At 36.4% G+C, this 15,715-nt stretch overlaps 1 protein-coding gene across 1 annotated transcript; it reads left to right on the top strand.

Annotated features, from left to right (window-relative positions):
- Positions 1 to 1,133: 1,133 nt before the first annotated feature.
- LOC310910912 (protein SIX6OS1) lies at positions 1,134 to 14,579 on the top strand (the record flags this gene model as incomplete). Its single annotated transcript, XM_083863985.1, has 11 exons — positions 1,134 to 1,247; positions 2,351 to 2,445; positions 7,044 to 7,207; positions 7,640 to 7,719; positions 9,750 to 9,835; positions 9,924 to 9,988; positions 11,110 to 11,177; positions 11,496 to 11,635; positions 12,157 to 12,292; positions 13,682 to 13,739; positions 14,377 to 14,579. The coding sequence occupies 11 exons, from the start codon at positions 1,134 to 1,136 to the stop codon at positions 14,577 to 14,579; spliced, it is 1,209 nt and encodes a 402-aa protein (XP_083720111.1).
- Positions 14,580 to 15,715: the final 1,136 nt, after the last annotated feature.

The raw sequence follows: 15,715 nt of genomic DNA, 5'->3' as shown, positions 1-15,715 counted from the left end.
TATAGGAAAATGTACGAGGATTCCATAACACAGTGTAGAAAGACTCTGGAGGAACATCACCAAAAATATACAGAAACTCCTCTTGCCCAGAAGTATTACAAAGAAAATGAAGAAGTTGAAGGAATCCGAAAGAGAGTTTTGAAATACCTTGAAAATTACAAATGGAAAGAAGATGTTTCCTTGGATACTCTGGGTACTGCTATTGTCAATGCTTTTACAATAAAGCCTTTTGGCAGTGCACTGCACATTGAAGGTGCCATATGGAAAACCTCTGATTTTACGAAGTTAATTCAGCTAATAAAATATATTCTCTTTATTATATCATTTTTAGAAAAAAAAATCTGTAGCAAATAAGAATTTAGATTACACATACTAATATTCCTTCCTCCAACCCATGAATGTAGTGGGGAGGGATTTGTCATTGAAATTCTTGGGGTAAAAAAGTTCCAAGATTTCTTTAGATCAAGCCTCTCAATATCTTAAATTTAATTTTCATCACTTTTTGGAGCTGTTTTTTAATGCCATTACTGTTATACTGCAATTTTTGTTATCTATAATAAGTCAAGAGAAATGCTCCTGATTTATTAATTTATCTTGTATTTGTTAAGAAAATGGATTTGTTAGTTAAAGATCTGAAGGCAAATTTTATTTTTGCAGAGGCTGCTCCTTTTACATCCATAAATGCTTGGGCTGTACACATGTATCCTTGATTTCTAGTGTTTGTTCAGTTGGCAAGAAATAAATTTTATGTTTACCTTTCACAACTTTCTATTTGAAAATAAAGTAATTATTTATATATTTATGATTAGAGAGGCAACATTGGCATTTCTCAGTGAGAAAACTGAAGGTCAAATTCCGCTATTCAGTTTAAATTTATGGGAGCATTCTGGGGAAAGAAAATAAAATTTTACTTAACATATCTATTTTACTTTAACATATCTATCAAAATGCTTCATTTAGGAGAAGATTAATTGAAGTTAGAGTTGAAGATTGGCTAAGGAAATACAGATTTATCAGAGCTGCCTGCACCTCTAGCATTTGTTAGAGCATAGAGAGGTCAGGGATCTGATGGCATCTCTTGCTTGAAAAAATATATTGTTGTAAAATATATTCCATGACATGGCAGTGCCTCTATGAGGAAAAAAACACAGGAAATCTTGCAGCTTGCTGGAGCTGCTGGGCAGGAAACCATCAAACTGGAAAAAGAAGCAGAAGAATTACAAATGAAAACGGACTACTTAAAAAAGGTAATTGTATCTTAGGGTTTTTTTAAAATAGATATGTGTTTTACATGGGGTCATACACAGCACTGTTCCATTTTCTGAAACATCAAAAAAGTAGTGTATTTTCAAGTTCACAGAGGAACAGGATGATTCCAGGCTTATAATTATGCTTCTATAGCATCACACTTGTTTTCTTAGAGAAGAGGGGTCCATGAATGTAAAGGTTCTTAAAGCTTGCTTTCTACTGACCTCAGTTTGTACCACAGTTTCTGCTACGGCACCGTGTGATGATGACTTTGGTGTCAGCTCAGGAGAATACACTTCAAAATAGATCAGGGCCACTCCTCACCGAGCCCCAGGGCTTGAGTGTGCAGCTTTCACAGGTTCTGCTGGGTTTTTAAGGGTTTGTATTTAACTAAATATGCTTTACAGTAAGAATAATGGAAATCCCTTCTTTCTTTATATTTTTCCCCCCAAAATACATGTGTGGGTATATAATACCCTGCAGAAAATTTGGGTGGTGAACGAGGAGAAGCACTGATTCCGAAGGGAGAATCTTTAAAACAAAATCAATGGGATTTTATCAGTACAGAATTTGGACCTACTCCTCTGTAAAAGGTCCCTTCTAAGCCTGAGTAGCCCAACCTTGTAAAGGTTTAGTAACTTTTTATGGCATTGCATCTCAGTGCTTTTACCTGTCTGAAAAAAGGCTCCATTTACTGCCTTGTGCTGATAACAGCACGTTTTGCACAGGTGTTTTTTTCTGTTTATATTCTGTGATCCTGTTTGACACTCCTAGTTCCAGACTGAAGTTCCCAATGTGGTTTGTGCTGTGTAAACATACAGGAAGAGGGATGTGGAGAATTTGTTTACAGCTATGAAGGAGACCATGTAAGGAGCTCCAGGTTCTGATATTTAGGGCCATGCTTCAAAACTTCTGTGTTTATTCCAGTTAATAGGGTTGATCCAACAAAAAATATTGCCTCTTTTTAACCTTGTTCTCCTTATTTCTTCAGCATCTCTTGGCTATAAAATCTACTACTGATTCATCAGGTTTAGAAAACTTTGGCAGCTAAAATAGTTCAAGTTTTGTCATTTTTTATGCCATTTGTTCTTTATCCTTTAAGAGCTTCAAAGAGACTAAAGAAGATCAAAATAATCGCAAAAATATTGAAGGAAAAAATCAGAAAATTCTTGAGAAGTCAGAAGAGTATAAAGAAAGGTACACTTCAAAACTATTTTCCCCTTGCTTTTATCCAGAAGACTACCTCAAAATTACACAAAGACTGCTACAAAATGTAGATTGTTGTTAGATAAGGACTGGCAAATTTCTTTAATCCTGCTGATGTGATTTAATTATGGAGTTCAACAAATTTTTTATTTCTGAGGGTTAAGATAGTGACATTTGATTCTTAGAAACCCAATGTATCCAAAAACATGCTATAAAAATATTTTGTAGAAGCATTTTCTCCTCAGCTACTGCTGAAAGATCTGTGCAAGTAGTTTTGAATGCAACTATAGTGACTGTGCAATCAGAGATAAAATAACATTAACTCTACTAAATATATATTTGGAAAAGGAGTCAGGGTTCCACATGTCAGTTGTCTTCACCTCTGAACTACTTAAGAAATTTAACTCTTAATTTAGTTCTTAAAAACAAGCATGAGTGAAAGTTTCATAGACAGGATTAATGGCTTAGTAAATTAGTCAGCAATCATTTACAGCTGGGACTCACTTTAATTTGAGCTCAATTACAATGACTGAAAATCACCATGAGGACTATCTTGCACTTATCCTTGTGAATGTTGAAACTTCTCCTGTCCAGCTGATACTTTTAGACCAAAATCCATTTTAAAGGGAATATATGTTTGAAAGACATAGACAATGTGATTTTATATTATGGTGTGCTTGAAAAAGAATCCTTTTAGGGCTCTAAATAGGCATTTAGTGGAACATATCTACAAATAAACATAATTTTAGTAATTCCTAAGATTCTTTTCACTGGGACATTTTAAGTCTTAATATCTTCTTACAGACCTACGAGTGAATCATTCAGATGATGATTTCTTTGTGGTGTAGCCTTTGCACCCATTTTACCTTCTCATATAAGATTTTTGCGATTGGCAAGAACAGAAACTTGGGAAAGCAAGAAATCCCCTTAGTTTTAAGACAAGGTTAAGAAAAAAAAAAAAAAAAAGATGGGAAGCACTGTCTTTGAATTTTCCAAGAAACCCATGTGTGTTCAGTCTGCAGAACACAAAATACCAGTTAAAGACCTGCTGTAAGAGGCAGAGACCCATGCTCTGGGTATGGAGGTGTAGGAATCCCTCAGTGAGGCTCCTCATGGTAAGGAATCCATAGGGTGCCACAGCTGCCATATGTACAATTCTTTTCCTGTCATGGAGTCTGCTTGTACCTTCACCTGAAGTTGTGTATGTTCCACAACATAAAGGCTTGTAGAAAATGGCATAATTTTTTAAAAATTTTTTTTTTAATTTTTTTTAATATTTATCTTGCATTAGTGTATTAAAAAAAGTTGTCACTAGAAAGTGTGGAAGTGACTGCTTAAGTAACTATTGGTATTAAAAATGGGTGTATTATGAAGCTGAAAAAAACCAAACAATCAAAAAACCCAACAAAACAAAACCAAAACAAACAAACAACAACAAAAAACACCAGCAAAACCCCCCAAAAAAAACTCTGGGAAAAAAACCAAAACTCACCAACAGAAACTGTGTATTGAGAAAATGAGCCATAGGAAATAAAACCTTTGCAGACTCAAAGCAATGTACAAAAATACAACAGCAGAATGTGGGCACCAAAGGCAGGAGTTTTATTTTGAGCTGTCCTGCAGCCACTACAAAGTTACTACTGAGGAAAAAGATCTTTGTGAAGAGAGGAGATATCTTCATCTTCTGCCACAAAAGAAGAGGAAATAAAAAGAATTGTACTGTGAATCTCTGTGGACTGGTCCAGACCAGCATGAAACCAGCAGCATCAAGGGAAAGAACTGAAGAGAGCAGTGAAAGCACTGGGCAGAACAATGTACAGATTAATATCCATGAAAAGCTTTAGAAGGCTTCAAGACAAGAATCAAGCTTGCAAGCCAGTTCCTAGGTGCTGATATTTATATTCTGCTCTGGGCAGCAGGATGGCAGTGGGCACTGTTCCATTAAAAAACCTGGAATATTGTTGTTTGAATCACTTAGGTCTGGTCAGTTTCTGGTTAGAAGTGTAAAACACAGATTCCTCTGCTCTTACCAGCTCATGTCTCTGACTCACAGCTCAGCAGTTACACTGACAAGTGTCACAGTTTAATTTCCAAAGCAAAAGTTCTCATCAGTCACCAAACAGGACTCAACTCTTTTGAAGCCCTGGTCTTGATGTCTCAATTAGACCTTCTATTTATTACACAGAAAGGCTGGTGTCTTGAACTGTGCTATGGCATATATAGTGCTCATTCTCTCTGCTTTTGTAAAATGGTCGGGAGAGATTTAATTCCATGATGCTGTAATTCTTTTCTTTCTTTTTCTTTCCAATTTGGTCATGTATTAATTCCATCTCTTACTTTCCAAATGAGAGCTTTTTGCCACATCTTCACATGAAGGAGATTCCGTGGTGGATTATTGCAGTTCTTTCAGCATCCTTGCATCGGAAGTGATTGACTTACTGATCAAAGAAAAAGCTTGATAATATAAACCTTAGAAAAGTACTTATGAAGTTGTTTCTGCATTTCTAATGTAAACATATATGAAGAGCCAACTCAAAAAAATGCTTCTGATGAGAATACTGAGCGTGGTTTCAGTAGCTGTAAATACCACAGAAACAGGTGTGATTCTTCATATGTACAATGAGATATACTTGATTCCTTTAGTGGAAATTAATAGTAATCCATGGGTTTCTTTATGCTGCAAAGAAGAAAATACTACTAAGGAAATGGCAATTTATTTTGGCTTAAGAATGTCTGTTTTTCTCTTTGCACTTAAAATAACTCCTGCAATATGGATCAAGATAAAGGGTTTTTAATCTACTCAGATGTCTACTAACAATGAAGTAGAAAAAGAAGACAAATTATTGTTCTTGATGCTGCAGTTTGGATTGTTTTGAGCTTTGTGATGCAGTTTTATTTTTCTTCCAATGGTATTAATTAATGTCAGAGAAGATCTGCATGGTTTATGTTTCAATAGTGCTTTTGTGGAGGGAAGGGAGCAGGTGTACTGCATATGCACAGTTTAACTTCAGGCTCTTATGGAAGGTCTTGTTACTTAAAAAATGAATATCTTAAGAACCTTTGAGTTTGGTTTGTAGCTCTGCCTTTGAGACATTCTTCTATATAGATATGCATTGTAAGATGATTTTTTATTTAATGGAGAGTAAATCTTTAGAAATACAGACTTGTCTGCTAGGCTTTACAGAAGCACAAGGAAACTGACTCCAGGAACTTTTAAAAATGGAGTTTGACATCCTATGTTTTGAAAAAACCCCAAACCTACCAACCAACCAACCAACCAACCAACCAACCAACCAACCAAAAATCCCCAACCACAAACCCTCCCCTGTTTGTGACCACCTCAGCCACAGTAGCCTTGTTCAACTGATCTGGGAATGATGATTGTGGCAAAATGAGCCATTTGGAACAAAGTGAAACAGTTTTAGCCAGAGTTCTGTGCTTAGCTCTGCTTTGATTTCTCCTTGCTTTTGAGTTCCCTGCATCTGAATTTAAAGATACACCAGCCACACATATCTTGTTTTCTGTATTCATTCTTGACAAGGGTTTGTCTAGAACTAATGTAACAGAAATATTTACTTTGGTTTTGTTTAGGTGGTAGATGTCTTGTACAGTTTGTTCAGTCTCAGTCCAGCACAGGTATAAATGTAACTGCAAGAGAAAATAGTTCTTTTCATCAGAGATACTTGACTGCAGTGCTTTCAGGGTTTTATGTGAGCACAGTTCACACAGTTCACATGAATATATATCAGTTTAATGTGTTATGTCCTTGCATTTAGCCAGTGCTTCTCAGTGGTGTTTTTTTATTAGTGTTGCTAATTTTACTACACACTATCTTATAAAGTGTATCCTATGTTTTATCTTATTTTTGTTTATGGAGAATTTCAAGAAGAACAAAAAGACTGACTCAGTTCTTCATTTGTTCTGAGCAGCATTGTTCAGTCAGCTACAAACCAGATGTTGTAGCTAGAAGCACAGAAGCACTAAGCAGGAATGCCAGAGAGAAAATAAAATAGAACTCATTCTTCTAAAAAATAGTAAATGTTCCTGTGCCAAACAGCCACTTTACTCTTCATTGTTCTGCCAACCTTTGTCTTTCTGCACTGTAAAGGGCTATTTACCCTACACAGATAATTACCCCACAAGAAAAAACACTTGCTGCAGTTTTCTCTTTTGTGCATGTGCAGTGTGAGTATTCTACACAGTCTCAGAGAGAGAGAAAGAGAGAAAGAAAGAGAGAAAGAAAGAGTGGTTTTAAATGTGAAAATGTGATTTCAGAACTACAATAATGAGGCACTTTAATCAAAGTGTAAAACTCCACAATACTAATACTTGTCTTTGACACTGACAAAATTTAAGCCATCAATGTTCTTATGATTGGCTTATTACTCCTTTATGGCTTCTTTTTCAGAGATATTCTCTCTCTGATATTATTAAAAAAAAAAAACGCCTTTTTATCAACTACTGGTGCTGAAGGTGGTTGAACTTCCTTGACAACATCCAATGCCCTTGAGAATTCCACTTACTTGAAGCAGTTATATTTTATGGTTTCTTTTCTTTTGCAATGATCAGTTTGTTGGGTTTTTTTCTAATTTAAATTTGTTTAGGTTGTTTGAAGAGCGTGAGCACCCATCTTTGCCCAAGAAGAAACATCAGCTGTATAAAACATTGCATATCCCATGCGTTCCTCGGAAATTTGTCCAATCTGTGCAGGGTTTTAGATTCTCAAAGCAACGAGCAGAAACAGGTGCAGTGTGTTGAATGACTTCAGTGAGTATTTTAGGGTTTTTTTTTCAAAAGAATGGGTAAGTGATGATAACAAATCTAGTGAACTGCTCAACTACTTATAGTTGAGGCCAGGCTTTCAATGGAAGTTGGGTGCTTACCTTTTTTTATATTCTGGAAATCTTCTGTGTCTGATTTCTCCCTTATCTGTGCAATGAATAAAGTAACATGACATACACCTGATGCATGGTGTCACAAACATCTGAAAATAATTTAATTTCTAATCTAAAATACCTTTAGCGCTGTTCCCATTAGTACAGTAAATAATAAACAACTGTTATTTGTTTGATACTTTCACATTTTGTGGTAAATTTATAAGGCTTGTTCCCAGGTTCTGTTTAACAATGCCATGCTTTTGATATTTAATCTTATTGATAATATTATGTAACACTTGTAAATTTAGGGAGAGAAGAAAAAGAGAAACCAGTGGAACCTTCAGTGGTCACCAGTAGTTCCTCCTGCCTTGCAGAAAATTTATCCCAGGTGTGTTGCTCTCCATTGATAAAAATATGAAGTTATATAATCTGTTTTATGTGGTTGTTTAAATTTAAAACACTTCAAATATACCTCATGGTATTATGTCTTACAGAAAACTTGTTAGCACTGTAAATTGCTAATCATGGCAATCTGCAATTGCTTGGTAATCACAGCAAAAATCTTTCTTTGGTGCCTTTTCATTCTGAAAATATCTGTGTTCTTACAAAGTGCATTCTAATGCTAAAATCAAGGTAGACCATCTTAGAACTCATTTTGTAGTTTTTAGTATTTAAAAAAAGCCCCACTGTAGATTCTGTATGTAGCAAGTATTTGGAAGTCTAAAGGAGGGTCAGAATCTTCTGATGTTACTGATGAATCATGAGCCATCTACTCCATAATGAATGATTTCATAAAGGACTGAGTATACAGGACAGCCCACAGTTAACAGCTCCATTCTGAGGTTTAGCCAAAAACAGAAATCTGGACTGAGAGGAATAAAAGCATGAACAACATTCCTTGGTGCACTGCAGGAACCCCCAGCTCCATTTTCTCTCTCACCCACAAGAATATAGTTACTATGACATTTTTGAAATGGTGGAGTGAATTTCAGCTTTATTCAGATACAATTTTTTTTAAAAAAAATTTAAATACATTAAACTAATCCAGAAGAAAGCTAGAGGTACAACTTGCAAAGTTGTGGAAATCACCAATAGTGTCATGGAGTGCAAGACTATTCATAGGAGCAAGATATTGTTAAAGTATTAAAAGGAGAAATTAGAGGAGGTAAGGCCATAAGGGGCAGAAGAATTTGTAACTGTGTTTGCTGTGCAGAACCTTGGAGAAGTTTCTAAATCATCTTTCTAAGGGACATCTCACTGGATCTATTTAAAATCACAGTTTAATGAACAACAAAAAATCCGGTAAAAAAAGTTAGCATAACCAGTTGTGATTTTCTTAAGAATTTCAAGGCAACTGAAGAATGAGGTGAGTGAATCACTAAATGATTTAGAGTGACGCCTGTGTGAGAAGACAAAGCCTCCATACACCAGACAAGATGAAGGACAGTGACAGGACTGAGTGGGACAAGACCAGAAGAAAATTCAAGCAATTCTGATTTGTGCCTGGCTTAGGGAGTTGGACATGATGAGGATGATGGAAGGGCTGTTGCTAGGGTAATCTAGAGATGAGGCTGGGAGTCTGGGACCCAGAATTGCACTTAGACTATTGTAGGAAGCAGGAAGTCAAGGTTAAGAGAACTTTAAGAAAGGGTGATGGCAACAAGGAAAAGAAGACGGAGTCTGAGGAAAAACAAAAAGATTGGAAGAAAGAAGGTTGCTATGCTTCAGGAAAGGTGTGCAGTACAACTACAGGAGTTGAGTGGCAGGCAGATTCTGCAGAACCAGCTCTTTTGTCCCCTACCCGGAATAAAATTCAGTTTGATACATTTTGTAAAATAAACAAGAACTAGACACTCCCTGTAAAAGAATGTGTTATTTGATGCTAAGGCACAGATTCTTCAGCCTGCCCTTAAGGCACAAATGCATGCTACATAGAGGAGTGATGGCTTCTGCTCTGATGAAAATCTATGAGGTGGGAGTATTTCCATGTTTTTTGCAGTTTTTCAATCCCCACATGAGACCTGTGCTGACTGAGACTGGTGTGGATGCTCAGTTGGCCTTCAGAGGCAGAGCCAGGCCTGGCCCCAGCCCTTTTTGGATTGACAGATATGAGCAGCCAGGCTGTAGCAGCAGCAAACCTGCCTGAAGTGACACAGAATTATTTGTGTTATAGAAAAGTTAATTAATCACATCTAGTTATCAGTGCTGTGACTAAGACTTTATTAATAGATTACCAAAGTGGTTTTGGGTATCATGCTGTCAAAATGTAGGTAAAACAGAGAAAAGGTTTTTGCATTGTCTGATCCTTAAGTTCTGATTAAAAGAAGGTATTTCCACAGTTTAAGGAGAAATCAGAGTGATATTAGTGAAGTGACAATTTCACTTGCTGCCTCATTTGAATTTTTTTCTGTCTTTTAGATGGTTATTGACACTGAAGGGACTAAAACCCCACAAATTGCCAAAGTTCCATCAATAGTAAGCATCCAAAACCAAGTGAAATTCAGGTAACTTTAATAAAATAGCTTTCATTCTTGAGGCTGGGGTTCATGGAAATAATTCACATTTAGACAAACATTAAACTTTGTCTTTTAGACTGTCAGACCTTCCAAAGCAGTTGCCTTCCAATCAACAGTTTGAGAGTGCAAAAGCAGTAATGGGTAAAGTACTACTGTAATATTTTTGATAAGGTTGGATCATATAATTATACATCAGAAAATTCTAGGGACCAGATTTTCATTCTGGCATTAAGAGGGTCACCATTTGTATTTCTTTTCCACCTTGATTGTTTAGCTCAAAATTTGAGTACAGCAGACGGGCAGAGTCTTAATTTAAATAGAGACTTAACTGCTCAGTAATGTAGGATTTAGGATGCACTGACCATTGTGAGTAAAAGGATCTGTCCAACATCTCTTGTAAATTCACACTTGAGTCTCAAATTACTTGGGTAAAGTGAAATCCAGTCTTAACATCTTGCCAGAAGGTATGAGGAAATGCAAAGAAAAGGGATATAATAAACCCAGTAATTCAGGTATCTTGAAGGATCAGATCAAGATTATTAAAGATGAAAATTAACTGGAGAAAAACATGCAGAATCCTTACAGATAAAACCAGGGCAGTTACAAATAGATCTGGAATTTTTGAAATCACAAGGAACTGAGCTTCAGTTTAAATATTTCTTTTTCTAAATGTACTTCTAATTTAGATGCATGTAGAAGATTATAGCCTAGGTTTGTTTTTTTTTTTTTACAAAGAGAATACTGAAACATAGGACCTTAACCCACAATGCCTGAGATGCAGCACATCTCAGTCTGAAGCTTAAAGCAAAAACTCTGGCAGTAGAAAGTATGATAATGTTTCTTCTCATTTCTCATCCTGACTCTTGCCCAGTTCTTAAAACTGCACTTCATCACTGTCACATGGATGTGCTTTTTTATATTGTTCCCTCCTGGTTTCTATTGACTATTACACTCTCAGAGGGCAGTAGCTGGAGGAGACAAACACAGCACTCTCAAGGAACAATGGGCAGGTTTGAAGAACACCAAACCACAAGCAGCAGCCTGAGTAATGCTTTGACAACAGCAAGTGGCAGAACAAGAGGTAATTGTTATGGACAGAGCCTCAAAGTGGGGTTTTGAGAAAACCACAGTCAGAACACTTCCTTACCAATAGCAATGCCATGCTAGTGAACTTCCCTGATGGATTCTTTCCCACAATGTCGTTTTTATGTGTCTGTTTAAAATGCTGTTACAATACAGGCAGTGCTGTCTTTTTTGTGCAGCAAGCCAAGAGGCCAAACATGTTGGTGAAGAAGCAGATGAGCACATGGACTGTTTGTATGTACCTCAAGTAAGAAAAGCATTTCTTATGTCATAAGTAAGAAGTTTATTTAGAATAGTCGAAGTATTTTGACATACTTCTTTCAATAAGCAAGAGACAACTCTCAGAAATTGGTAAAGTATTAATTAGTCCATAACTTTTTCATTAATGTGAGCTGATGAAACATTTTGAAAATAGTTTGCATTTAAAATTCATTTCTTGCACAGAACTATAAATAAACAGGCTAAGTGCTGGCTCCACTGAGAACCCATTTATGGTTAAAAGGACTAATGATATTTTGGGAAATTTTATATGTTATAAACATCATTGTTTATTTCTTTTTAATAGGATGTGCACAGAGGTTTTAAGCCAAATGAAGATAATCCTGACATAGCAGAAGAAAGTGCAGAACCTTTCTTAAGAGCACCTAAAAGACCTGACTTAAAGGGGAAAACCCCACACTTCTCAAAAACACCTCCATTTGACTCGTATGATTTCAACTTTCATTTTGATTTTGAGCCAAAAATTGTACTCACATTTACTGTATAAGCATTTCTGCTCTTTTTCAAAGATACTAGAGGAAGAATTTTCTAGAAAGCTCTTCTGAAAATGTTCAGATTTTTTTTCCTGAGTTATGCTTGATATTTATTGAGTTTTCTTCTTACAATATCATTTCCAGTTGAAGCTGTTTTTAAAGATCAGCACATTGCTTAGAAATAGATGAGACACATTGTCTTTTTCTGCAGTACTATTTGTTACTCTGATTTCTATCTTTAAACAGGCTTTTTGGGTTTTTTTGCTAAGTGGGCAGGGAGTTGGTAAGAACACCACCTTCCTTTACTTGAAAGAATTGTGTTATTGGTTCTGTGATGTAAAAAGCAATTACTGATGAAAGCTGTGGGGATGTAAAAAAGTGAAAAAAAGAGGAAAAGGAAGAAATAAGAGGGAAAAGGCCATCTACATCACTTAAAAAGCTATTAATATAGTTTCTACCTTTCTGTATTTACAGCATTCAAAATTTTGGTTGTGAAGAGGGAACATCAAAATCTCCTGCTTTCTTTTCTCTGATGAACTTCTCCCAGAAATCACCTGGCTTTAATTTATTTGATTCTTCTCTGTTTGGAGCACAAAATTCATCTGATGAGGTAAAAATGATTAATTGTAAAAACATTAAATTTCCACAAAGCAAAATATGTGACCAAAACAGCATTGACACTGAATGAGATTTTTCAGACTGGTTATCTTTGTAGCAAACTTTTTTTTAAAATATCTTGGTTACTTTTAAGTTTGATGTTCTTTGAAAATGTTTAATTTCCAATCCTCCTCTGATGACTTCTAACCAAGTATGAATCTCTCTCGTATGCATCATGTGCAAATATACAGTGACTCAATTCACCAAAAGGCTTCTGGTTCAGTATTACAGTGCAAAATTCAAGTTCTCTGGCAGACTTCACAACTCACAGGCTTCTCCTGTGTGGTTTTGTCTTGATGAAGGGAAGAAAGGACAGTCTATTAGGGTTACTGACTAGCAAATATGGATTAGCTGTATTCAAATGAAGGAGCTGGTAGGCAGCTAAATGGAACAGGGAATGGAATCCAGGTCTTCCATTTTCTTTGGAGGTTCCCTAGCTCCAGTGGTCTAGAATAATTTTTACTCTCCTGGGCTATTAGGTTGGTAACTGGGGATCCAGGATAGATGTGTGCATCAGACAGGGCTTAGGTATCACTTGGCAGTGGGGCTCCAAGCCCCATGATGCAGATAAGGGATCTCAGCCCAGGTAGCCGCTGTTGCAGGTGGCTGGGAGCTGAAGTAGGGATGGGGGAAAGCACCTTTTTATTCTGGGTTTGGTATCTCATAGCATGAACTGTGTGTAGGAGAGAACACACTGGTGTGTGGTTTGTGAATTGTTTAGGAATTAGGTGTGTTTTAAGTCACCCAGTGCTGTAAGAAACCACAGTATTTTGTGCCTGCTCAGCAGCAGAAAATGAGAATTTATCAGGCTGGGGCAGATCTGGGATTCTTTAGAGTTAGATGGGAGTTTTGAAGGACATCAGTATCTATTTTAAATGTAGTCTAAGAACACATTTTAAGATTGACAAGTGATTATCCTGCTGCTCTTTCTGGCCATTTGAGGCCCTACTCAGTAGGATGTATTTGTGTTCTTGCTTGGAGTTTTATAAAATGTCACAGATTTGAACAATTTTGAATCTTTATGGTTTAGAAAACCAGCAGTAAGTCAGGTCAGCTTTTGGATTGTTATCAGTCTGGTTTTTCCTAGAAGAACGGAGCAAGGGTGTTTGCATACAAATATCATAAAACCCATCTGATCTAAGAACTTACCTTGCAACTTTAGGGACTGATAAATACCTTTAAATCATATTTTGTAAAGGCTGCTAACGCTCACTGAGACAGTGTTTTTCTCACTAAGACAGTGTTTTTCTCACTAAAACCAAATGAACATATTACATATCAACAATAAAGTTTCCTTTTTGCCTTTTTCCTTTGTTAAATTAAACATTTGTTTATACTTCAGACAGAGGAAAATTACTCTGTGGGAAACCTGAACTCTCTGTCCCTACACAAAGATATTGGTAAGTCTGAAACTCAGATGCACTTGTGTATATCAGCTCTCTTCTCCTCGTGTTCCTATGACTGGCAGGCTCATGATCCAGCTTAACAGAGCTCCTTTGGCTGTCTGAAAGGGTGTTCAGCTGTGATAGTGTAGCTCAGTGGTTTATTGTGCTCATTTGTGTTTTAACTAAATCTTTTAGCTTAAATTTTCCCTTGCATGTTGGGCTCCAAACTCCTGAGGTATCATAGAAAAGAAGAGGTATGAGAAAAAAAGAAATAGGGATAGTGTTAGGTGTGTTTGAAGCAAAATGAGAGGACTTGCAAAGGAGAAGAAAAAGTTCAAGTGTTTCAATGATTGATCACATTTTTCTTTAAATAAACACTTCTGCAGATTCTGTTTACAGATATCTCTGGTGCAAAATGTGTCATGCAGAAGTGTTTTGTTGTTCTAAACCATTCAAGTGCTCCATGCTTCCTTCAGTGTCAATTCTCATAACAACCCCCTGGAAATACCATCTCTGGTGCAGCAATAAACACACAACTGTGGGTGATGCTCAGTGGGATATTTGGCACAATATATTAATAAAGAAGCATGTGCTGAATGCAGTATTCTCTCAGATTTAATCTAACAACAAATATTATATGTGTTCCATGTAGGAAGCTTCTTTGAGAAATCAGAAAATGAAGATGCATTTGTCTTTCCCTTCCACTCGGAATCAAACTCTCATGCATTTGGAGATGGAAAAGATGATGTTAGTTTTTCATTTGCATTTGGACAGGATCAGAGATCATCACCGTCTCCTTCTATGGAAGGTTTTCATTCTTCCATACAAAATACAAAGCCATTTACACTCTTTTGAATACCTTTGACTTCCTTTTAAATTGTTTTCCTACTTAGCCTTGGCAAATGTTTCCAGTTTCTTGAGTTAAAGTACAAAGCATTTCTTCTCCTTCCATTTCTTGTAGGAATACATTATTGCAATTGCTGCAATGTGTGTTTATCAAACACACATTATGAGATTTTCTTATTTATCTTTGAAATGTGTTTGTTTATAAAATATTTTTATATTCTCTTGCACTCACAAACAAATATAATTTTAGGGGTAGAGTGTTAATTCAATGTCTGTGAGAGCATTTAAACATAGATGAGAACTTTCAGCTTCTGATATAAACTAAATTACTTGTGTTAGTAAAAATGACTGTTGTAGCAGTTAAAGCTGAATTTGAATTAAAGACAGTGTTCTTGAGTATTCTGTGTATAACAGCTGGTTTATAAAATATTTGAAATAAACATTTTTTTGTTCATTTGATGTAAAGTTTCGTAGGTATTTCTTAGTATCTGAAGTGGAACAATGTTGCAACTGTAATACTTAACATCCCTTCCTTCCTTCCTTCCTTCCTTCCTTCCTTCCTTCCTTCCTTCCTTCCTTCCTTCCTTCCTTCCTTCCTTCCTTCCTTTTCCTCCTCTTTTTTTAATGTCTTTCAAAAAAGACAGAGACAGTTTGCAAAGTCCAGCTGTGGTCAGTTCTATCCCTCAGTTCTCCACAGAGGCTTTCCTTATGGAAAGAATGGCTGTCAGGACATCAGGGTTACTCAGCAAGGAATGCTGACTGGTCTGAGCCACTGTGCCCTGGGAATCCCTCAGAATCGTCTTCTCTAGAATCACAACTTTCATATTTATGGCCTTTGAAGGAAATAGCAGGTAACTTTGAAGTCATTTTTTTTCTGTTACATATGAAACATAGGTTGCTAATTTTTGAAACTCTTCACATATTTATAAGGGAATTGGGTTTCCCAGTCACTTGCTATGAGAAAACTCCCTGCCTGACAGCAGGAAAGCAAAATAAAGAGAGGTCCACATCATTCAGCAGACTTCAGAGAAGAGACTGCAAATGCACAAATGAGTCAGAAGGGCACCCAGACTGAGAGGAGCAAGTGGCAAAAAAGCATCCTACCAGTAGAGTCTACAGTCTGCCAAAAAAATGGCAACCAAGTC

The sequence above is a fragment of the Zosterops lateralis genome (assembly GCF_965231275.1).
Source record: "Zosterops lateralis genome assembly, chromosome: 6".
Lineage (NCBI taxonomy): Eukaryota > Metazoa > Chordata > Aves > Passeriformes > Zosteropidae > Zosterops > Zosterops lateralis.
This window is presented reverse-complemented; position numbering and strand designations above follow the sequence as displayed.